The sequence below is a fragment of the Rhamphochromis sp. 'chilingali' genome (assembly GCF_963969265.1).
Source record: "Rhamphochromis sp. 'chilingali' genome assembly, chromosome: 21".
Taxonomy (NCBI): Eukaryota; Metazoa; Chordata; class Actinopteri; order Cichliformes; family Cichlidae; genus Rhamphochromis; species Rhamphochromis sp. 'chilingali'.
In genome coordinates this window covers 24,164,549-24,186,132 of record NC_137949.1, presented here as the reverse complement: position 1 = coordinate 24,186,132, position 21,584 = coordinate 24,164,549, and the positions used below count along the sequence as shown (strand labels likewise).

The 21,584-nt window shown below is 38.4% G+C and overlaps 1 protein-coding gene across 2 annotated transcripts in view; it reads left to right on the top strand.

Moving 5' to 3' along the window:
• aqr (aquarius intron-binding spliceosomal factor) overlaps positions 1-21,584 on the top strand; it is a 47,020-nt gene continuing 25,436 nt past the window's right edge. The window contains exons 1-24 of one of the 2 annotated variants that reach the window (XM_080870880.1): positions 1-125; positions 510-606; positions 877-933; positions 1,340-1,380; positions 1,487-1,522; positions 1,640-1,760; positions 1,890-2,030; positions 3,813-3,881; positions 4,040-4,140; positions 4,230-4,306; positions 6,506-6,570; positions 8,267-8,383; positions 8,473-8,586; positions 9,375-9,478; positions 12,469-12,571; positions 13,958-14,078; positions 14,330-14,471; positions 14,951-15,129; positions 15,938-16,105; positions 17,611-17,780; positions 18,603-18,844; positions 18,991-19,140; positions 19,836-19,905; positions 20,874-20,984. In XM_080870880.1, the coding sequence (XP_080727006.1) occupies positions 523-606; positions 877-933; positions 1,340-1,380; positions 1,487-1,522; positions 1,640-1,760; positions 1,890-2,030; positions 3,813-3,881; positions 4,040-4,140; positions 4,230-4,306; positions 6,506-6,570; positions 8,267-8,383; positions 8,473-8,586; positions 9,375-9,478; positions 12,469-12,571; positions 13,958-14,078; positions 14,330-14,471; positions 14,951-15,129; positions 15,938-16,105; positions 17,611-17,780; positions 18,603-18,844; positions 18,991-19,140; positions 19,836-19,905; positions 20,874-20,984 (2,583 nt within the window). In that variant the 5' untranslated portion in view covers positions 1-125; positions 510-522. Of the gene's footprint in view, positions 126-507; positions 607-876; positions 934-1,339; positions 1,381-1,486; positions 1,523-1,639; positions 1,761-1,889; positions 2,031-3,812; positions 3,882-4,039; positions 4,141-4,229; positions 4,307-6,505; positions 6,571-8,266; positions 8,384-8,472; positions 8,587-9,374; positions 9,479-12,468; positions 12,572-13,957; positions 14,079-14,329; positions 14,472-14,950; positions 15,130-15,937; positions 16,106-17,610; positions 17,781-18,602; positions 18,845-18,990; positions 19,141-19,835; positions 19,906-20,873; positions 20,985-21,584 lie in introns of both variants that reach the window. The other variant, XM_080870879.1, reaches the window with a different exon arrangement.

Sequence of the window (21,584 nt, the reverse complement as noted above, 5' to 3'; positions counted from 1 at the left end):
GTTTGAGGGACGTACCTTTTCAGGAAGTTAGTCGCACACAGCGCGTTTGATTGTGGAGGTACATAACCAGCAGTCCGACGGCAGTTACATTCATGCTGAAATAATAATAATAATAAAAAAAAAAGGTTAGTGAGCTAAATTCTGGTAACGTTATACCACTGAACTGGAGTTAATATTGAACGATTAACGAGTCAGTTGTGTCTAAATGCTACTAATTAGCTATATCACCTCATTGAGAATGCTAACAGTTACTAATGTCATGTTACTACTTTCTGAACTCGTAACTCTTAATTTGATGTTAATTAAAGTACAGGAAAGTCAGTTAGTTCGTGGTTATGAAACCTCTTAGTTTACTTTTTAACCGAGATTGTGAACGTTCTCAACAGTAAATTACCCTGTATTAGTCCAGCTATCGTATATTTACAAAGGCTCAAGTTGAAAACAGATACTTGTATCAGTCGATACTTTAAAACAAACGATTTCTGCGCTTTTTCTTCTTTTTCTCACAGTCGTCATTTTATTATGGCCACCATGGAGAAAGAAACCCCTGCTAAAAAGGCTGCTACTCCGTCTGTATCCCAGATAAATGCGGAATATGTCACGCAGGTAATCACAGCATTTATTTTCTGCATATGTGGTTCAGTACTGTGTTGTGAAGTTTTTCCATGATGCTGGTATGCTGAAGATAAAAAAAAAAAGTGTCCTGATTTTCTTTTGTTGCATTCTTTGTCATGCTAAAAACATAAAGACAGCTTTGCATGGAGATAGGATAGGCCAAATGGCTGTAACTATGGCATATGTTCAATTAACAATTTGTTGCATCTTCCATGTTTATATTTAATACTATGTGTGATTTTTCACATTTCCCCTTTTCAGTTGTCTAACAAATATTGGGCGCCTCATGCAAAGAATAAACTACCTTTTGACCCTAAGGTGAGTTATTTGCGCTTTTGCAATTTAGAGGTGTTGGTATAACTTTTATTAGTGATAACCAGTCACCAGGGCTTTTGGCAAACAGTGTAACATTCAGTGATGAAAATTGCCACAGTTTGTGCTCCATTATAATGCAGTGCTTATAATTTGGATCAAGTTCAAACAAAAATAAAGTAAAGGTTGATATTGGAACTGCTTATTGGCCTAATTGTTATTTTAATCCTTGGTATCAGCCCAGAGTGGGAGCACTGTAAAGATTTGGTCATGTATCTAATAGAGATTGATTTATCATTTATCATATAGTTTCAGATAGTAAGTCAAGTCAGCAAACTACCAAGCGCATGTTTGTTAACGCTAAATTTCTGTGCTTTTATAATGCTTTGAATGTTCTTTGTGGGGGGGTTAGGTGATGGAAGATGTTTACGAGAAGGAGATTCTCAACTCCAAGTAAGTGAATTTTGAACTTTCTTCCCCTATGAAACACTTTTAAAAAAAATATAAAGGACATATTTCACTGTTCATTGTTTTTGAGTTATGCCCATTATATTTTCAGATTTGCCATTAGGAAAATTATGCTGCTTGAATTCAGGTAAGTTATTTTTACTGGATTTTCTTTATGTTATCATTTAAACAATCACTGGAAAAACAGTGATTTGACAACACTACTTGCTACATGGATATTAATTTGTTATTTCTAATATTTCAGCCAATACCTTGAAAACTACCTTTGGGTGAACTACACTCCAGAGGTTTCCAGCAATGCCTACATCATGTCCATTTGTTGCATTGTCAATGAGAAGTTCAGAGAAAATGTTCCAGCCTGGGAGGTAAAAAAAGCAGTAATTTGTTGAAGTTTAGCATAATTATCATTAAATGTTGTCTATATTTGATTGTGTTTGCCACAGCTAATGCAGGAGCTCAGCTTTTTACTTTTTCTATTGTTTGCTGTGTTTCAGGTTTTCAAGAAGGAACCAAGTCATTTTCCATTTTTCTTCAAATGTGTGATGGAAGCCGTTCTGGCAGATGAGCAGGCTGGTCTTACTCTGAAGGAACAAACTGTGCTTCTAGTCTTTATGGACCACTGTTTCAACAGTCTGGTGTGTACCACTACACTGATATCTTATAACTAAATATTCAGAGAAGTTAGAGTTATTCTACTACCACAGTGATGTCTGTGTTATTGTGAGTCATCGGTTTATATTTTAAAGACAGTATTTATATATTATAAAATGACATGACTTGTCTATTTAAGCCAGGTTAGTGTCTTAAAATGTAAAGCCAATTACATGATGATTTAAATAATACAAATTAAGACACTTTCTTACACCATAATGGAAGCAATGTCAGCATACACTGAAGAGGTACAAGGTTAAAAAAATGTTTGTATATCTCTTGGGAAATAGTTCTACACAACATTTTAATATGGACTTTCTTTACGTCCTAATAGTTTTTAAAAGGTTTTTAAAGAGCCCAGGTGACTATCTCTTGGACTTTCACCGTGATCATAGAATTATGATCACTGACAGGTCGGGTAAACATCACTGATTATCTCTTCATCATGGCACCTGTTAGTGAGAGTGATACGTTAGTGAGCAAGTGAACATTTTGTCCTTATAGTTGATGTGTTAGAAGCAGGAAAATTGGGCAAGCATAAGGATTTTAGCAAGTTTGACAAGGGCCAAATTGTGCTGGCTAGACAACGCTGGCAGAGCATCTCCAAAACTGCAGCTCTTGTGGGATGTTCTCAGTCTGCAGTCGTCAGTATCTATTAAAAGATACAGGGTCATGAGCAGCCAGGGTTCACTGATGCACGTGGGGAGTGAAGGCACCGTGTGGTCTGATCCAACAGTCGAGCTACTGTAGCTGGTTCTGATAGAAACGTGTGAGAATACACAGTCCATCGCAGTTTATTGTGTTTGGGCTCATCAACTGGACAACGGAGCAATGGCATAAGGTGGCCTGGTCTCATGAATCACATTTTCTTTTACATTACATGCATGGCTGGGTGCGTTGCTTACCTAAGGAACACTGGGTACCAGGATGGACTATGGGAAGAAGGCAAGCCAGCAAAGGAAGTGTGATACTTTGGGCGATGCTCTGTTGGGAAACCTTGGGCTCTGCTATCTGTGTAGATGCTTCTTTGACATGGACCAACTACCCAAGCATTGTTCCAGACCATTTAGGTCCATTCATGAAAACTATGTTCTCTGATGCGTGTGGCCTCTTTCAGCAGGATAATGTGCTCTGTCACAAAGCAAAAATGGTTTAAGAATGGTTTGAGGTGTTGGCTTGGCCTCCATATTCCCTAGATCTCAGTCCAGTTGAGAATCATGTCCAATCCATGGAGGCCCCACCTCATACCCACAGGACCTAAAGAGTCTGTTACTAACATCTTGGTCCAAAATACCACAGCACACCTTCAGGGGTCTAGTGGAGTCCATGCCTCAACAGGTCAGGTCTGTTTTGGCAGCAAAAGGGGTACCAACACAATATTAGGCAGGTGGTCATGATGTTATGCCTGATGTACTGGTACTGGAAAGATAAGTAAGAATTAATGCAATTATCTTTACTGTCCACTAGATGGCAATAATAGACAGGACAAGTCAATTTGGGTGATCTCCATCTGTATCCTCTGCAGTTGCATTAAACCACAGGCAAGCACTGCGGATGTTTCACTTAAAATGTGCTGTGATAGCCTGCTGCCCTTTGATTGTATCCCATAAAGGCCTCTAAATAATTTAGTTGGAGACTCCTACTAGGGATTGAAGTATAATATATTTTTTTAAGTATAATGCACAAAGCATTTTGACAACCCCCACCTCTCACACTTAATCTTCCCTCATTTTTTTTCTTTCTCTCTCTCTGCACTTTCCTCCCAGGAGGTAGATTTGATCAGAGAGCAGGTGCAGCAGCTCATCTCTCTGCCAATGTGGATGTGCCTCTTACCAGTAAGATGTCAAACTATTATCGTAATTAAGAAGCTGTGGTGTTTATTGGCACACCAAGTAATGTTTGATAATTCTAAAGGAATGAATTGCTTCCTTGCTATGAGACTAATCCCTCTTTACACTCATTTGTTACTCATTTGTTTCTGTGATTTTTACAGTCCAGACTCCAGCACGAGCTGAAGAAAGTTCCAAAGCTGCAGAAGTTCTGGAATCTAATCAAAAAGAAATCTGATAAAATGGATGCTGACACAGCTGAGCAGTAATGATATTTGTGTTCAAAGAAATCTATACAGATTTAGAGAATCTGTTTCTAGGTTGTTCTGATTTACTTTCTTCGTATTTCCTCAGGGCAAAGAAGGAGAGGACCTTCCTCTCGGCTCTTATTAAAAAGTTTCACGGAGTTCTTGCGTCAATTCCACCAACAGGTAAAAAAATGCTTGTATATCTCTTGGGAAATAGCTCTACACAACAATTTAATAAGGACTTTCTTTACGTCCTAATAGTTTTTAGAAGGTTTTTATAGGGTCTAGGTGACTATCTCTTGGACTTTCACCGTAAATAATTGGTCAGATCCATAAATCTCAAAAACATAAATGTGTTTAAGCATTCTCTTTGTAAAATTAACAGATACATCTGTGTGCATGGCCCTCTTTTATAAAGCTTAGTCATAGTAAGATTGTACTCACATGCACAAGCTTTATTTCCACTCTGGTATTTATCCATAAATATACACTCCTTTACTTAATCATTTGCATAATTAAATGCTGTTTGCACCTCGAGCTATTAGACACAGCAGTGAATTCCACAGCAAACAGAAGTGCTTTTTCACTGTAAGTGTAACTAAGAGACGGAGATGTTGGAGAAAAAGAAATGTGTTCTGTTTATTGAATCATGGTTTAAAGTAAAACTGCTGATCTGAGAAATGCAAGCCAGATGAAAAAGTGGACTTGATTTGCTATACAAATATGAAAAACGTGAAAAAATTACATTTCTTTATAAATACGAGAACCCCGTGGTACGATATTGTCACAATTCATTACTCATGATATTTTTGTTATTTTTGTTGCAAAATGAAATTGCCAAGCATGCCGACACTGTCACTAAAACCTGCCATAAATGTTGCCAAAGTTGGAGTCGGTCTGCAGTTGAATGGGGGTCAAGTTGTCAGTTGCATGCAGTAACTGGAAAATCACAAATCGCATATCTGTTGCTTTTTGCATCGACATAAATTCCCATTTAACTGTTACTTTTGTGCTTACGAAACCTTTTGTTCTATTAGCAGCATAACCAGAATACAACCAGCTTGCAGCCGGTTGAGCTGAGTTCCCTTGAGTTGTGCTCACTGACAAAAACTCATTAAGACTGGCAGTGTCAAGCTGATTTGTCTACATTTATCAACTAAATAGCAATTATTTGCAAACCTTTGACAATCTAGGACGTGACCAGTGTTGGATGGTTTTTCAGTTGAGCTGATTTAATTAAGTTTGCTAAGCTAACTCAAGATGGTGGTGCATGAGATGAGCCCTTTTGTTTGCTAGTAGCAGTGTTTTAATTCATTTAATAAAATATTGAAAATTTGGTGTTAATACAATGTTGCCACAAAGAAAATGCGATTCTATGCTGTATCGGTGCGTGTGAAAAGCAGAAATGGCTAATTTGACACAACATAATGCATTATGTTTTCCAGCTATCCTTTCTTCTCTCTCTTTCTTCTCTCTTGCCTTGATGCAGTTTTTAAGAAGAACAGATGAGATTTTAGTGCTTAAAGGTCAAGGTCATCATGGCCTCAATGCATGAATATGCTGACTATAATGAAATTCCACACAAAAGTCTAATAAGATAAAATGGTCAACTAATGCTTTTTTTATACCCAAAAAGGTCAAAGGTCACTATGACACCGTAATGTTCTGCACAAACACCTTTCTAGTTTTTACAGAATGCCATATCTCAGGAGCAGGAGTGAAATTTGTGAGAATATTTAACATTTGATTAGATACTGGATTGTCTTCATATAATCTCTGTGTGTTATATGAGTCTGGATAGAAATGGATGTAAACTGTTGCCAGTTGCAGCACGCCTATTCTTTCTTTTCGAGTCGTGCAGCTGCCCAAGGAGGATGTGCTCCAGCTGCCACACAGCCAACGGCGCTCACCGCTATGTTGTAATGCAGGCCGACACACAGGCCCCCCACCTGAATGCTAAAAACAGAATGTGTGTATTTGTGTGTTTAGATAGAATCAAACCTGACAGATTAGATCAGAATCTAAAACCCAGTAGGATCCACATCACTCCAATACTTACTGCATGGCTCAACTTCTAAGTGTACACACACACTTACACACCAGCATGCCTAATGAGAGCTGGGGACCCAACATGCTGCTGTGCGAGCCGTGCAGCATCTCGTAGCGAGGCTCACACACTCAGCATGGCACTTTGGCGTTGTCCATATGCGTTTGCTGTCCTCGTGTCCTTGTTGAAAACTACACATCGCCCTCTACAAAGCAACATCTAATATTTCCTGTCTTTTTTGGGTTTGTCTATTCATCATATTTTATCTTTTGCTGTGAATGTGGATTTCCTGAGCCAAAGTTATAACCTGAATTATGCCCTCTTATTTTCCACAGGGCCTGTACCCATGGACCAAGTGCATTACTGCGAGAGATTCATAGAACTCATGATTGATTTGGAGGTAAAGCACAACCTTCTTAATCATACTTTTCTCAGCCATGTTAATTTTTTATTTATGTTGAGAGATAATGCATTCATTCTTAGACTTGTTTCTATGGGACTTTCAGTACAAGGGTAGTTCTACAGTATTTTTGTAATCATGATATCCTGATGAAGGAAGCAGTCTAGACTTAATTTTCTGCAGATCTCATTTGTTTGTCTTTTGTCCTTCACATTTATAGCTAACTCATGTCATTAACAGTCACTGGATAAATGATCTGCATCAGCTTTGCTCTCTGTGCTTCTCTCTTTCCTGTCTGCAAAGCTATGCACTATTTGAAGCAGTAGTCTGATCATAGTATGAGAGGTTATTTTCAGCGTGATGGCTTTTGACATGTGCTACAAACTGTAAAGTATAACAAAGCCCAATGACATAATGTTTGGGGACATCCAATTCCCTTTTTAGAAAAATGATGTTTGAAGGAACAATTTATTTAAAATATCCTTGTTTTGTTTTGGGGGGATATTTTTGGTTTGTTGGTGTCTTTAAATTTATAACAGATTGCAGATTTGAATTTATTTTCCAATGTCTGTTTTCTGTTCTTAATTTAACTCCCGTGTGCTCGACTGTTGCCTGGAAACTTGAGGAAAAGGTCTTGTAGGTGAGAGATAGTTATTTAAAAGTGTCAGTTTCTTTCGGCTGTGAGCTGCAGCGTTATTAGATGTGAGATCTACAAAAAAAAATGTATTCCACCAAATCTCAATGAAAATCATGGTGTACTATTTGCAGCTGCTAAGACACAGTGTCACGTAAGATTTTTACGTCTCCTGCCTGGGCAGACCTGCTGTTACTAGTGAGTGAGCACAATGGATGTCATCTGGCCCTCTGCTGACAGGCTGGCCTTGCTGTTTCTGGCAGTGGCTACTAGCTGGCCAGTTGACTGTCCCTAGACTCATCTCCTGTCCTTCAGCACTATCATTGTACAAAGACTCAGTTGCCTGAAATCCATACTTCTACTCTCTGATGACAATATGAAAATGATTGCAGAGAAAAATACACCTATTATCAAGCCAGTTCTGTGTTGACTGTCAGAACCGTGTTGAGATCAGAGATTGCTGTTGCATATAAAGGGTATCTGTTCTTTCTCTCTTTAGGTCTTACTCTTACTCCAGCACATGCTGCCTTGAACATCACTTTTCCATGATTGATATAGATATTTTGTTTGTGTTTTGCCTCACAGTTTTGTATTTCATATTTGGTTTCACATTAGTGTTCATTTTTCCCCTTTGCAGCACTCTTTATAGTGTGAATCTGTATGCTCTAGTCACTCTCTCACTCAAAAGTGTTCTTTGTTATATTCTCACCAAAGCAGGTCTGTTATCTCATTTTGACAGGTCTCCTCTGTTCTTGCCTTTATGTCATGTTCCTGTGCTGCAAGCATCAACCACATAAATAATGTATATACACGAGAGTTAGACAGTTTTTGCCATATTGTCTTCACATCTTTCTGTCAGAAAGCGAAAAATAAGACAAACTGTCTTATGTTGAAAAATAACCTCAAGACGAAAAAACAGCAATCAATAAGATGCCTTGATAATCACGATGCTGAAAAATATGGTTGTTCGCAAACCAGTAAAGTTTAGTTTAGTGTGGTTTACTTTGTTATCGTTTGGAGGTGAGGATTTATTTCCACAAACATGGTTTCATGTGTGTATAGGCACTGCTGCCCACCAGGCGTTGGTTCAATACAGTGCTGGATGACTCTCATTTGGTGGTCAGATGTCACCTCTCCAGCCTCACAAAAAGAGAGAAGGAGGGGCATCTCTTCTGTCAGGTACAAAAATAAGCAAATATGCATTAAAACTTGTCAATGACAATATTCATGTTCACAAAGAATTAATTGTTATTTCCTCATCTTTCTAGTTGCTGGACATGCTGAAGTTCTACACTGGTTTTGAAATCAATGATCAGACAGGAAATGCACTGACTCAGAAAGAGATGACCACTTTGCACTATGACAGAATCACCTCACTGCAGGTAAGAATTATATAAAATGATTTTCAGATATATGATTTCATTTGCATAAACTATATGGATAAAAGTACTGGGCCAGCTACACAGCAGGAGCTGTAGGTGTAATGCTTTGAAGCTTCCAGCACACAGTGCTGATGTTAATACCAGTGGTGGTTTAGAGCTGTTGAGTTATTGAGTCTATTGGCGTACTTTTATGCACCTCAGCACTCTGGAACCCCGCTCGGTAACTTCATGTGGACTGCTGCTTCATGGCTAAGTTACGGTGTTTCCTAAATGCAGTAATACTACTTACAGTTGAATATCGAATATCAAAGAGGGAAAAAACTTGTTGCAGGGGTAATATAATACTACATACAAATGGATGCACGGTTAGGTGCTTGAGTTATACACCTGTGGTAATGGGACTGAAAAAAACAGAATTCCATGTAATGTAATGGAATACTTTTGATTTTCCAGCATGCCTCATAAGCATCTTTAGTTTTATATATCAAAGTAACTGTTGCAGAGAGAAATGTATGTACCAGAGTATCAGATCATTTTTTTTCATAGTTGTAATAAGAAATGAACTCTTTCCTCATCTTATGCTGAATGTGAATATAATGACTGAATAAATAAGAATGAATGTAAAGTATTCAGGACTGTTGATTTTTCTATATATATCTTTATAAATCACATTTTCAGTAACTATCTCAAGAAACTATTTCATGGAAAAAACAGTTATGTATTATAATGGTGATGTGTATCTAGACATCAGTGTCTCATAGCACTGCTTATTGGGTTCTGTCTTGCAGAGGGCAGCCTTTGCTCATTTCCCAGAGTTGCACGACTTTGCTTTATCCAGTGTCGCATCAGTAGACACCCGAGAATCCTTGACCAAACACTTTGGGCATCTCAGGTAATTAAAATCATTTAAAACAAGTAGCATGTTGTAAATGATGTGATGGGAGGATATGCATCATAACTGCTAAATTAGCTAGCAATGGAACATTGCTTTAGCTGGCATGATTGCTAATGTGTAAATATTTTGCATGTTTATTAGAGGCTTTCTGTGTTCATCATTCTGCCTTATTTTCAAGTACCTTTTGACCTCGAAAGCTCAAATTCTCCGCGTATAGGTCCAAAAGAATCAGCTCCTAGCATATTGCTACCATGTTCAGAGGTTCTCCTGAACACCATAAAGTACAAGTTACAATTGTACTTTATGGTGCTTACACAACAATCCCACCAGCTGAGGCCCATGTCCATGATTATCTTGCTCCTGTGTTGTAATATAGCAGCTCCACCATTGCTGTCTGACTTCCTGCTAAATGGCAGCTAGTGAACTCTTGAACAGGCAGCTGGTACCAGCCGGAGAGAGAGGCACGCCTCATTAATCTAATCGATTTGCAGTGGCTTGAGAATAAACTCTTGGAACAGCTGTGTTTGTCAGATCATATTAGCTTGCCAAGGAGCCAAAAAGCACCCTCACTTTGATGAACTGGCCTGTGTGTGTGTTTTCACTTGTTCACATGTATATGAGAGTGAAAAGAAACCGATTCATTAGTAATTTGTAATTACTTTAAGATTTTATCTTTCTTGAAGTTGACATTTTCAAATTACTGACCAAAACTTTTTTTAAGGTCTTTGTGTTTGGCTCGGCTTTATTCTATTTCACCAAGTGATTACTATTTTGTTTTTACTGTATGGAAGTTCTTTATTTGTGATAGTTGTTTAAACAACTCAAAATTAGTCTTAGCTGGCAATGTCTCCATATACATATTTCTTTCCACATCAGTGGTGGATTATAAAAGCTTAAACCCCATATTAAATTTCTTTGAATCAGGCAAAGGGATATGAGCCGAGCTGAGCTGAATCAGGTAAAGACTTAGCTGAACCATTTTGTGCATTTCTAGGAGCAGGAGCTCTGCTCCATTTTTCCATAGAATTAAGGTTTTGAATATAGCAGGACGGCATTGTTCACTGCTCCACAACTGTCACCAAAGCAGCTCCTGGGTTACTCCAAATATACGATCAGATTTAACGAGGCACTTTTCATCCAAACAACTCCTGCTAATGCCAGTTTTTTCCAGCAGTACTACCCATGGGCTAAGCTCCCAGTCACCTGCCGCTCTGAATTTATCCACTAAGTCCCCAAAACACACAAAAGCTAGCTAGCCCACACTTATACACACCCATACTATTACATATATACGCAAACACAAATAAACACTTTTTTTCAGGTATGTGACAACAGGTGAAGTGCCATTTGTGGCCATAAATGAATTGAATGATATTGAATTCAAACAGAAAAGAATCCTAATTGTGACAAATGTTAACCTACACTGCACAGCATATTAAAATAAGGAGTGTGATTGGTGCTCTGGATTATAGTCACTGTGGAGATGTTTGTACAGATGTTTAGATCCTTTTTATCTGTTTTTTTGTTTTTTTTTTGTTTTGTTTTGCCTCTGGGACAGCTATGACCAGTTGCATTATGGTTTTAAGTAGTTCAACCATCAGTACCACCTATCCCTGTGAATGTAATATCTCCACAAAATGTGATGGAAATTCTTGAAATTAGTTGTTATTGGTCAAAAGTCAAGGTCACACAACACATTTTTGGCAGTAACATGAGAATTCTTAGGTTTTTTTCCCCCAAAATCTCGCTCAGAAAAGTGTGTAGACATGATATATAGTAAACTTTAGAAAAACTCCTGTTATGCCCCCCCCCCATCTGCATTTCTTATAGTAAGTTGTTGTGCTGCGTTTATTTTGTTGCTAGGGGAAGGAATGTCCACATGATCCATGGCAGGACATCCAGTGGGCCACCAAACTGCATCATTGGCAGAATTGCCACCCCACTGCTCGAGCGTGGCATCACAAGTAGCAAAATGCATGCACATACACGGCTACAGTTGGTCAGTCCACGTGTGGCTGCCCAGGCCTGTCAAAGTGTGTCCAGACCTTGTCCCTTGTTGGGCACCAGACCCTGTCTGTGTCACAGTGTGTCAGCCTGATTAAAATAGGTTGTATGCAGAGAGCCACACCTCAGCCTTCCGAAGCGGAGATGGGCTTTGATTTTCATAATCCTGTCTCATCAGTGCAGCTCGACCCCTCAACATACATGCTGACAGAGCAGGAATGCAGTGTCAAAGCAAACAGAAGCATTTTGTGCCACAGTGCTAATAAGCACTAATAAGACTTTGATGAGGCTCCTATTCTAACACGTTTACAATGTTACCATTTAGTGGATTGAAAACCATCCATGAGTGCCAAAAAATAAATAAATACTAATTTGGAATTGTCAGACCACAGGACAGTTTTCCACTTCACCTCATTTTGAAAAAGTCTGTTCTACTGTAACAAAAGGTGGCAGCATTTCTTTGTCTTGTTTATATTAGATTTTTCTCTGCATCATAGACTTTGCAGTTTCTGCACATTTACTCATGCAGTTAATGACACTGACAATTGTTGTAGGAGCATACCCAAGCACATGGAGGGATTCCACTGCAGAATGGTGTCTTATTTTAAGTAATGCAAGATCATGGCATTTCAGTATTGTGCAAGGTAGATTATAAAATCACTGTCTTTGCAGCTGTATATTAATAAACACAATTAATTGTTGAGGATTTTCCCCAACACTGTTGCACCTCTCTCCATCTTCTGAAATATTATCTTTGTACTTCTTTGAATAAAACAGGGATTTGTGTAGATTGTATATAGATGTTGGACAAATAATAGTAAGAATGTATTCTTAATTGAGAAATCCTATGGTTGGTATTCTTATAATCTTTATCACTCGAGTCTTTACCAAACATTAGACAGGATTTAGTTAATATTTACTTATTGTCATACCTGCTCTAGACAGAAGTGTTGCTTCTTTTTCTGATTTTTCTGTCTCTGTAGTCCCAATATGCTCCACAAGGTGGCCTCTTATTTGTGCCTGCTGCCTGAACTGCCTGAAGGGCAAGACACCACTATTGAGAAAGCGGTTCTGCTTGAGTTGCTGGTAAGTGCACTGTTGGGTTTACTGGGTTATGTATGTGAGCATATCAGTGTTTTTTTGTTTCATTTTGTTTGTTTTAATGACATGTTTCTTGAAATTTAAAAAATAAAATATTAAAATATTTATTCCAGGATTTGTAGGCAATGGTTAACGCCTGAGACTTTAAATTAACCCTTTAAATAAACCTATATTGGCATTGGTTATATGGCAACTGAGAATATAAAAGATGTATCACTGGTGTTTATAAACAGTTATTTTACAAAACATTCACTGGTCATTTGGCAATACCGTATACTAGGATTGGATTTTACATTTTAAAATAATTAATCTCATTAACTTCAAATACATATTTTATTATTGCAGTTTGACTGCACTGTCCGTTGTGAATTTGCCTTCTAATCCAATAAATGCTTCATGTGGGCATTTCTGTAACATTGGGTAAATCGTAGGCAGGACTAATATGATGGAGAGTCATTTATTTATTTCCTTTCGTGGAATCTCTGAAGAAGCCTAAGCTTTGATTTTGCTCTGTAGTCACCCTTTGCTTGCTCTCCTAATTTTCTCTTTCAAAACCTCTCCTGGAATCTGGGGGACCCTAGTTTGTCTAGTCTCTCCAATACACACTTAACTGTTCGTGGCAGACCTCTTCATCAAAGTGGTTATTTCAAAGCACAATTACACATAAGACGTGACGGAGAAGAGCTGTGTCTTATTTATCTGAGTCAATTTTTGCAGGAGACTGAGGGCTTTCATTTGTGTGTGCATGAAGTTACGCCCTAAAACCAACATCCTTGCACAGATAGATTAAAAAACAAGTGTTTGCAGGACTGTAAGCTACAGCAAAACAGTTGACTGAACACAGTCATTACAGACAGCATATAGGATGAACCAGTTATAAGGATAGCAGATGACAGCATTTTTTTTACAGTTTATTTTATTGTTGATATTATTTATCCTCCCTTTATGTCAAGGAAACAAATAAATCCTTAGTATAAGTAACTGTTTTAAATTGTTTCAGCTCTGCATCACATCTTCAGACATCTACTCAGTGCAAAATGTTTCTGACACATCAGATAAACATCAGACATCTGTAAACATTGTGTTATTTGCATGGCCAAGCAGCTCCTGTAGGTGTAGGTGGCACAGTACTCTTTTTCCATATAGTGTAGATAAATGAGGCACAGAGAATCAAGAGTTCAACAGAAAAAAAAACATTTAATTTGAAAAATGAAACTATATTAAAGGCCTATAACTTTATGTCTAAAGGAGGAAGTAAGATTCCTAAACATTGGGCCGATAGGGCAGTGCAGCATTTGCTTATTGACATCTTCTCTCCAAACATGTTCTCAGTGTCATTTTTCTCTCTTGCTGTTTGCCATCCACGTACAGGTGTCTTGTCATGAGCGCAGAATCTCTCAGATTGAGCAACTTAACCAGATGCCCCTTTATCCAACGGAGAAGATAATCTGGGATGAGAACATTGTGCCAACAGAGTATTACTCAGGAGAAGGTGTGTATTATAAATGAATGTGTGAATTGTTACTGAGTTAGTATGTCTGTGCATGTATCTATGTGAGTTGACATGAAATAGAATACATGCTACTATATCTGTCTAATCTGTGCCTCATATTTGCATATACTAAATATATACCCACATTCTGTGATATTCTGTTATATATGCAGTGTTATAACACAAGGTCTCACAGACGTTTACATCTGAACATGCAGACATCAGTTATTAGTTTTGTTCTGTCTTTTCAGGTTGTTTGGCTCTACCAAAGCTAAATCTCCAGTTCCTGACACTCCACGACTACCTGCTGAGGAACTTTAACCTCTTTCGTCTGGAGTCCACCTATGAGATCAGACAGGACATAGAAGATGTGATTTGGCGCATGAAACCATGGTGAGATGTCATCAATTTTGTTGGCAGCACAGAACACTTAATCTATAGTGCCTTATTGTTTTCTTGATTAAAATATGCAAACATCATTGAAAAAGTAATAGAAAGACATAGTTTGAAAAAGGAATGATAAACATTGGTGTTTCTTTTAATGCAAAAATGAAGCATTAAATAATCTATAGCATACTTTGTGTTTTTAGGTTAATTAATGAAGAATTGTATCCTCTGTCTACCTGTCACGTGGTGGCGCAGCACATTGACAATAATTTATGGCATTTGGTTCACCACATTTTAAAACCCATTGCTTAACATAATAAGTGCTCCCATTATGTCAAGTGATGTAGCAACTTGCTTGTTGTTCCTGCAGAAGTAAATAAGTAAGCAGTAGTGCCATGTGTTGCCCTAAATCCAGCTGATTTCCATTCTTGACAACAGCCCACAGCACTTGTCTTAAGTTCTTGTTGTGTTTGTCTTTCTAACAGGCAGTCAGAGTATGGTGGAGTGGTGTTTGGAGGCTGGGCGAGGATGGCTCAGCCAATCACCTCTTTTTCCATAGTTGAGGTTGCCAAGCCCAACATCGGAGAGAGCTGGCCTGCTCGTGTTCGCGCAGATGTGACTATCAACCTCAATGTACAAGACCATATCAAGCATGAGTGGGAAGGTAAAAGTAGCGGACCATTATAAAGTCAAACAAACTGATTATGAAATTGACCCTATTTCAATAGATTAACTACACATTCCATATTACCTTGGTATACTTTTAGTTTTCCTGTTTTTCCCCTCTCATGAGACTACAGGGGTTTATAATCACCATAAAGTCTTCCTGTACTGCTGTTTTCTATCCTGTCAGGCTCATGACCCTTTTTTCTGACTTTACCACAGAGCGTTTGTTTTATTTCCTGGTCATTTTTCTTACTATCTCTCAGTGTGGTTGATGAGGCAGCTATAGATAATGTCAACAGGAGCTTGACAGTTGTGATTCACAGGGAACATAAAACACACACCGAGGCCTCTGACTGGCTCTTTGCTATAGCTTTCCGGAAAAAGATGCCAGCTCAATGTTCCTAAGTAAATGTATGCCAGTGCATTTGGATTGATTACTAGCGAAAATGAATGCTATAGGGGGGAAAAAGTAATCGCTATATTTCTAAAAAGGTGATTTTCTGCTGGATTTAAAAAAAGCAAAATATATATATATATCACAAACTGAAAACTCTGTTCTCTCTAAAACTACTTTTATAGTTTTATTTATATTTTGTATTTCAGTAAGTGTTAGATATTACATCCATTCTTTACTTCCAGTAGCTCTTTCCCTAGAGCTTCAGGTTTTAATGATCAGGCAAATGTTGACATGGTGGTTCATCTTCTTCCCCCACCATACTACATTCTCCCATCTTTTATCTCTAAGTCATTTCCTTTCCTCTTTTTGCTATAAGTCTAACACCCATAAACCTTTTTCCCCCCTGCAGGTCTGCGGAAACATGATGTTTGCTTTCTGATCACGGTGCGCCCCATGCTGCTCTACGGCACACGTTTTGACCGGCGTCAGTCATTTGTGGATCAGACTGGCCTTGTGTATGTGAGAGGCTGTGAGGTGCAGGGTATGCTGGATGACAAGGGGCGTGTCATCGAGGAAGGTATGCTCATATGCGTTTGCGCCTGTATACGTAGGCTCACACACACAGCAGTGACACCTGACATCCATCCACCTATCAGATCTGTACACCGTCAGCCCTAGCAGCTAATCCTCAGGAGAGGGTCAGACTGGTGTTGTCATGGTGACTGTCACTGTGAAACCTGGCCTTTTTCACCTTAAGACTTCATTAACCTGTGGTCAACAATGACACCTGAGAGCTGCTGGCTCTCCTCTTTGTTCTACTTATTGGATTTAACTGAAGGGCTTGCTCTGGTTTGCTTTATCTATAAGAGGGCACTTAATGTACTTGTCCTGCAGAATTAAGTAATGTGGTACATAAGCTACAATCACCTTAGATGAAAGTATTGCCAACAGCAGCAGATTGTGAAATTAAAAAAAAACATTTCTGCAACAGTCCTTAAAGTAATCTTGGCTGATTCCGTTTTTGGTTGCAAGTGTGGGAGTCAGAACATGTGTACATGTGTTGAAACATCCTTCCCTTATTCTTTCATGACGTTTTATATATGCAGAGGGGAATGGCTTTAGAAATAGACATGCTGGGGAACATGTCCTGCCAATGTTGGCTTGTTTAAACTTTCAGCTTCCCAACAGGGATAAGTGGTACTTTGGCTTGCTGTGTGGAGGGGAGATGTCACATAAATCACTGGGCATTTGGTGAATGTACGGGGGGGGGGGGGGACGACGACACAGGGCAACGTGTGCATTTTGGGACACTCGTAGCTAACTGACATACCATTTTATAAAACTGCTCAAGTGTAGAACATTTATATGAGCTACGATGGTTTAAATGTATTTTTAATGACTTGAACAATGTATGTCCCTTTATATTAAGTATTGAGTTAATCCCACCTTTTAATAACTGACAACTTAATACAAAGGCATAAATATATTTTATAACAGCTGAGACACCTTACTCCAGCTCGCTACATTGTTACTGAATAGTGTGGAGGGTGTAGCTTCCACTCTTAAGCTATCACCACACTCATTTTGGTAAGGTGGATTTTATTGATCCCCACATAACTGTGCACATTTGCACATGGGAACACATGTCAGAATTGGAGTGGATTGGTTTCTGCTATGTGCCCTGCAGCTCCACACAGATTCTATTTAGAAATCTGTGATAGCTGCACACTGCACCACACAGGCCCCCTAATGGGAATAGGCCTAAAGCCCATGGCCAGTCAATCAAGTGTAATGTAATTCCTCTTCCTGAGAAGGCATTGAAAGTCTTAGCTCTTTTTAAAGGGTTTTATTTTTTAATTTGAGAATATATGAGTTTAATTACTTTGACTTGCTCACAGTGACTCACTTAACATTGATCTTTATTCTTTTTCTCTGTCCTTAGTTTTACTTTCCTGTGTTTAGGATTAGGATAAAACTTTCTAACAATGTTTCTAAAATGCTACACTGTTTCTGATTTTTTTTAAGGTTATTTTTTTCATTATTTCATTGCTATAATAAATAATCCTTGGTACTTTGGTTTAGGTCCTGAACCAAAGCCCAAGCTGCGTGGAGATGTCAGAACATTTCGTGTATGGCTTGACCCAAACCAGTACCAGCAGGACATGACCAGCAGTATTCAGAGTAACACCGAAGACCCATATGAGACTTTCAACATCATCATGAGACGCAAACCTAAGGAAAACAATTTCAAGGTTTGGATTGCTTTAGCTTCAGACCTTGAGTTCTGCTTCTGTCAACATCGCCCTGAGTGATGTATCACTGTCTTTAGTGTTCTAGCTCTGAGATTGGGGCCAGGGTGACTCTGAGGTTGCCACACAATGAGTCCTTTTCAGTGGTCCCTCTAACTCTCGTCCAAGGCTTTTCTTGTAGCAGTAAACTCGCAGTGTTTCAAAATGTTGAGATGCTTTCTGTGAACTAGCTTGACTGGGGTACACAGTCAGTGTAACGTGTTCTTAGAAAGTTAACAAAATGCAAACCTCAAGTTTTGATTTCAAGACCTGTTACACAGATTTCACATCATGGAATTCAGGTCATGATAAAATCAAACATGTGAGTACTGAGACCTTTATTACTGGTTTTATGTAGCTTGGCGTCATTAGATTGTTAACTGGCATGAAGAAAACACCCCCCACCATCTCTTTCTTTAAAAGCTTTTCATTAGAGCATTTCAGATCTGCTAATTCTAATTCTGCACATCAGTTTCTGTCTTTCACAGCCACAGCAGTTACAGATGTTTTTGCTTTTTTTCTGAATTTGAAAAGCGCAGCAGCTAACAGATATTCAGGCAACATCTCCATCTTTGAAGCATGACAGACCTAAAAGTAAACACGCTTCCCCGTTTGATGCACAAAGTATTAGACAGTTTGCAGCTCATTAAAATATAATTGACAGACTTATAAATTATCTGCTGTCCCATCAGTCTGCCACAAAGCTATTCTTACCCAGCTAAACTGTTTTTGTGTCTGTTTTGTGCTCAGTGTCATCTGTAACATGTTTCTCTCTCTCTGTTTCAGGCTGTGCTAGAGACCATCAGACATCTGATGAACACAGAATGTGTCGTCCCAGACTGGCTTCATGACATCATCTTAGGTTATGGTGACCCGGGCAGCGCACATTATTCAAAAATGCCCAATCAGATCTCGACGTTGGACTTCAACGACACCTTTTTGTCATTGGACCACTTGCGTTCATGTTTCCCTGGTAACACCATAAAGGTCACTGAGGAGAACCCTGAACTTCAGGTTCCCCCATTCAGGTGAATTTTAAAAGAAAAATGTTTTGTTTGATCAATCTTAATCAGAATCTGTTTGCGTAACCATATTTATATAATTGTTTATATATTATTAAACATGTCATAATACATCATATTTATCCTTCTTATTCTCTCTTTTGCTGTATCAGAATCACATTTCCCACCTCAAACACAGCAGACAAAGGAAAGAAAAGAAAGGCTGATGAAGAAGTGGAAAACAAAGAGGAAGACAAGACCTTGATTGTCGAACCCTATGTTACCCCCAATCGTGGGCCATATCCCTACAATCAGCCCAAACGGTGAGAGATCAATACTCGAACCTTTCCATTTATCATTTAATAAGATTTACTGTCAAGTAATTGTACAGTGCACTGTTTCTGTAATGCAATTACACCTTCTACTCACATTGTATATACTAATATATTCTTGAGTTCCACACCTATTTATTTTTATAATCTTATGCATATTAAGTCCTTAACCTGTTATTCAAAGACTTCATGTCAATATAAGAAGTGTGGAGGTGCAAATCTCTAAGCTATGCGCATCGTAGGTACCCTACACTGAGCTACTAATCTATTCTGATTTCTGTTTCCATGGTATCTGATGTGTTTAGGATGTAATATTGTGGTGCTGTTTTGGTTGGTGTTATGCATGAAATGAATGGGGAATAGAAGGGGCTGTAATATTCCTGTACTAATTACAACAACCCAAAATAATTGTACTACATGAAAAGTTGAGATTCATCCTGTGCTTCCTGAGCATTTTCAGTTTTCACTTTGATATTCAAATCTTGATAGCAACAGCATGTCTGTGGGGAGGCCCTGACTTAGCAATCTTTCAGTGTGGTCTCCAAATGCATCTCAACACTTGCAGCACAAAGCATCTCTTAGAAAAACAAATGAAGTCATTTGAATACAAATAGGTTTATGCTTCCAAGGGTATTCAGTATCAGATTACTTGATTCATAAATTTCAAGCATGTACATGTCTTACAGGAACACAATTCCATTCACTTCTACTCAAATTGAAGCCATTCGAGCCGGGATGCAGCCAGGTCTAACAATGGTAAGAATCCAGTGTTTGATTTTAGTTTCAAGATTGTGTGGAAGCTATCTATTTAAAATGATATTTTCTTATTATGTATTTGACAAAAAAAACAACTAACTCATCCCTGTCTTGTATACTTATGGAAAACATCAAATTTCACTAAAATTCTCTGTGTACTTTTGAGGAGTACATATTGACTATACCAGCGAAATAGTCAAAATAGGATTAAAGCCACCAGTTCACATTCACAACCACAAAAATTTCACCCCAACCTGCTATTTTTATGTTAAAAGTTGTTTAACACACTGTTGTGACAAGAGTGCTGTTCTGTTGTGGTGACTGGAAACTGGCAGTGGGATCAGAGTTATTTATTGCACAGCTAGCTGAGGTAAATATGGGAAGAAGGCTATCACCAGAGCCATAAAACAACTCTGTATGCATGCCTTCATCTGCCACTCACTTCACCCCTTCTAACCTTCCTTCTTGGCATATGTCACAGTCATTAGCAGCCATAACAAGCACACACTACCTCCTGGTCTGCCTAGCTTTCATGTAGAGAAACGAAGGAGCTGATTACGCACTGATTTATGCATGAATGTGTAATTGTGCTTACTAATTTTAGCAGAGATTACTCACCTGAGAGACCCACACTAAGACCAACCTGTTTCATGAATATTAATTTAGTAAATTTAATGTGCTGTTCCCCCCCAGGTAAGTAAATTTGGAGCTTATTATCATGATAACCTGTAAACCAGGAGAGGCTTGAAAATATTTATTCCTTCTCTGTTCCTCCTACGACTTTCTTCTTTGTTTCGCTAGCTATGTTCCCTACCTTTATGTGGATACCACTGGCTTAGGTCTACCTTTGTAATCTACAGAAACGTTGCCTTTGCAACCTAACTTCCAATTTCTTATTTTTTTTATGTCCTACAGTTAAAATGCTTAATTTCTTCTGACATAATCCCATTCTTACTTCGTTCCTCCAGGTTGTGGGACCACCGGGTACTGGAAAGACCGATGTTGCCGTTCAGATCATCTCAAACCTGTATCACAACTTCCCTGAGCAGAGGACCCTCATAGTCACACATTCAAATCAGGTCAACACTCCCCTCCATATACGCACACAGCATAAGATAAGATAAGATAAGATAAGATAGAACTTTATTAATCCCTCGGGTGGGTTCCTCTGGGAAATTCAACTTCCAAAAAGCACAGCAACGACCGAAGTTACAGTTACAGAATTGTTATATATATATATATATATATATATATATATATATATATATATATATATATATATATATACACACACACACACACACACACACACACACACACACACACATATAAATACAGAGACAAATATAAATAAAATATACAAAGGGGATAAATAGAATAAATAGGAATAAAAATAAAAATACAAGTGAATTGCACATTTCAAGTATTGAGTCTATTGCACTGTTGACTATTTACAAAAAGTATTGCACAAGGTATTGTACAGTGAGGTGAAGAGGCACTACAGCTTAGTTGTTCCCCCCTCCTTTGTCCTCCTGTTTCCCCTCCCTCTCCCCTCCAGAGAGGAGTTAAACAGTCTGATGGCGTGTGGGACAAAGGAGTTTTTAAGTCTGTTAGTTCTTGTCTTGGGGAGAAGCAACCTGTCACTGAACAGACTCTTCTGATTGTTTATGGCCGTGTGC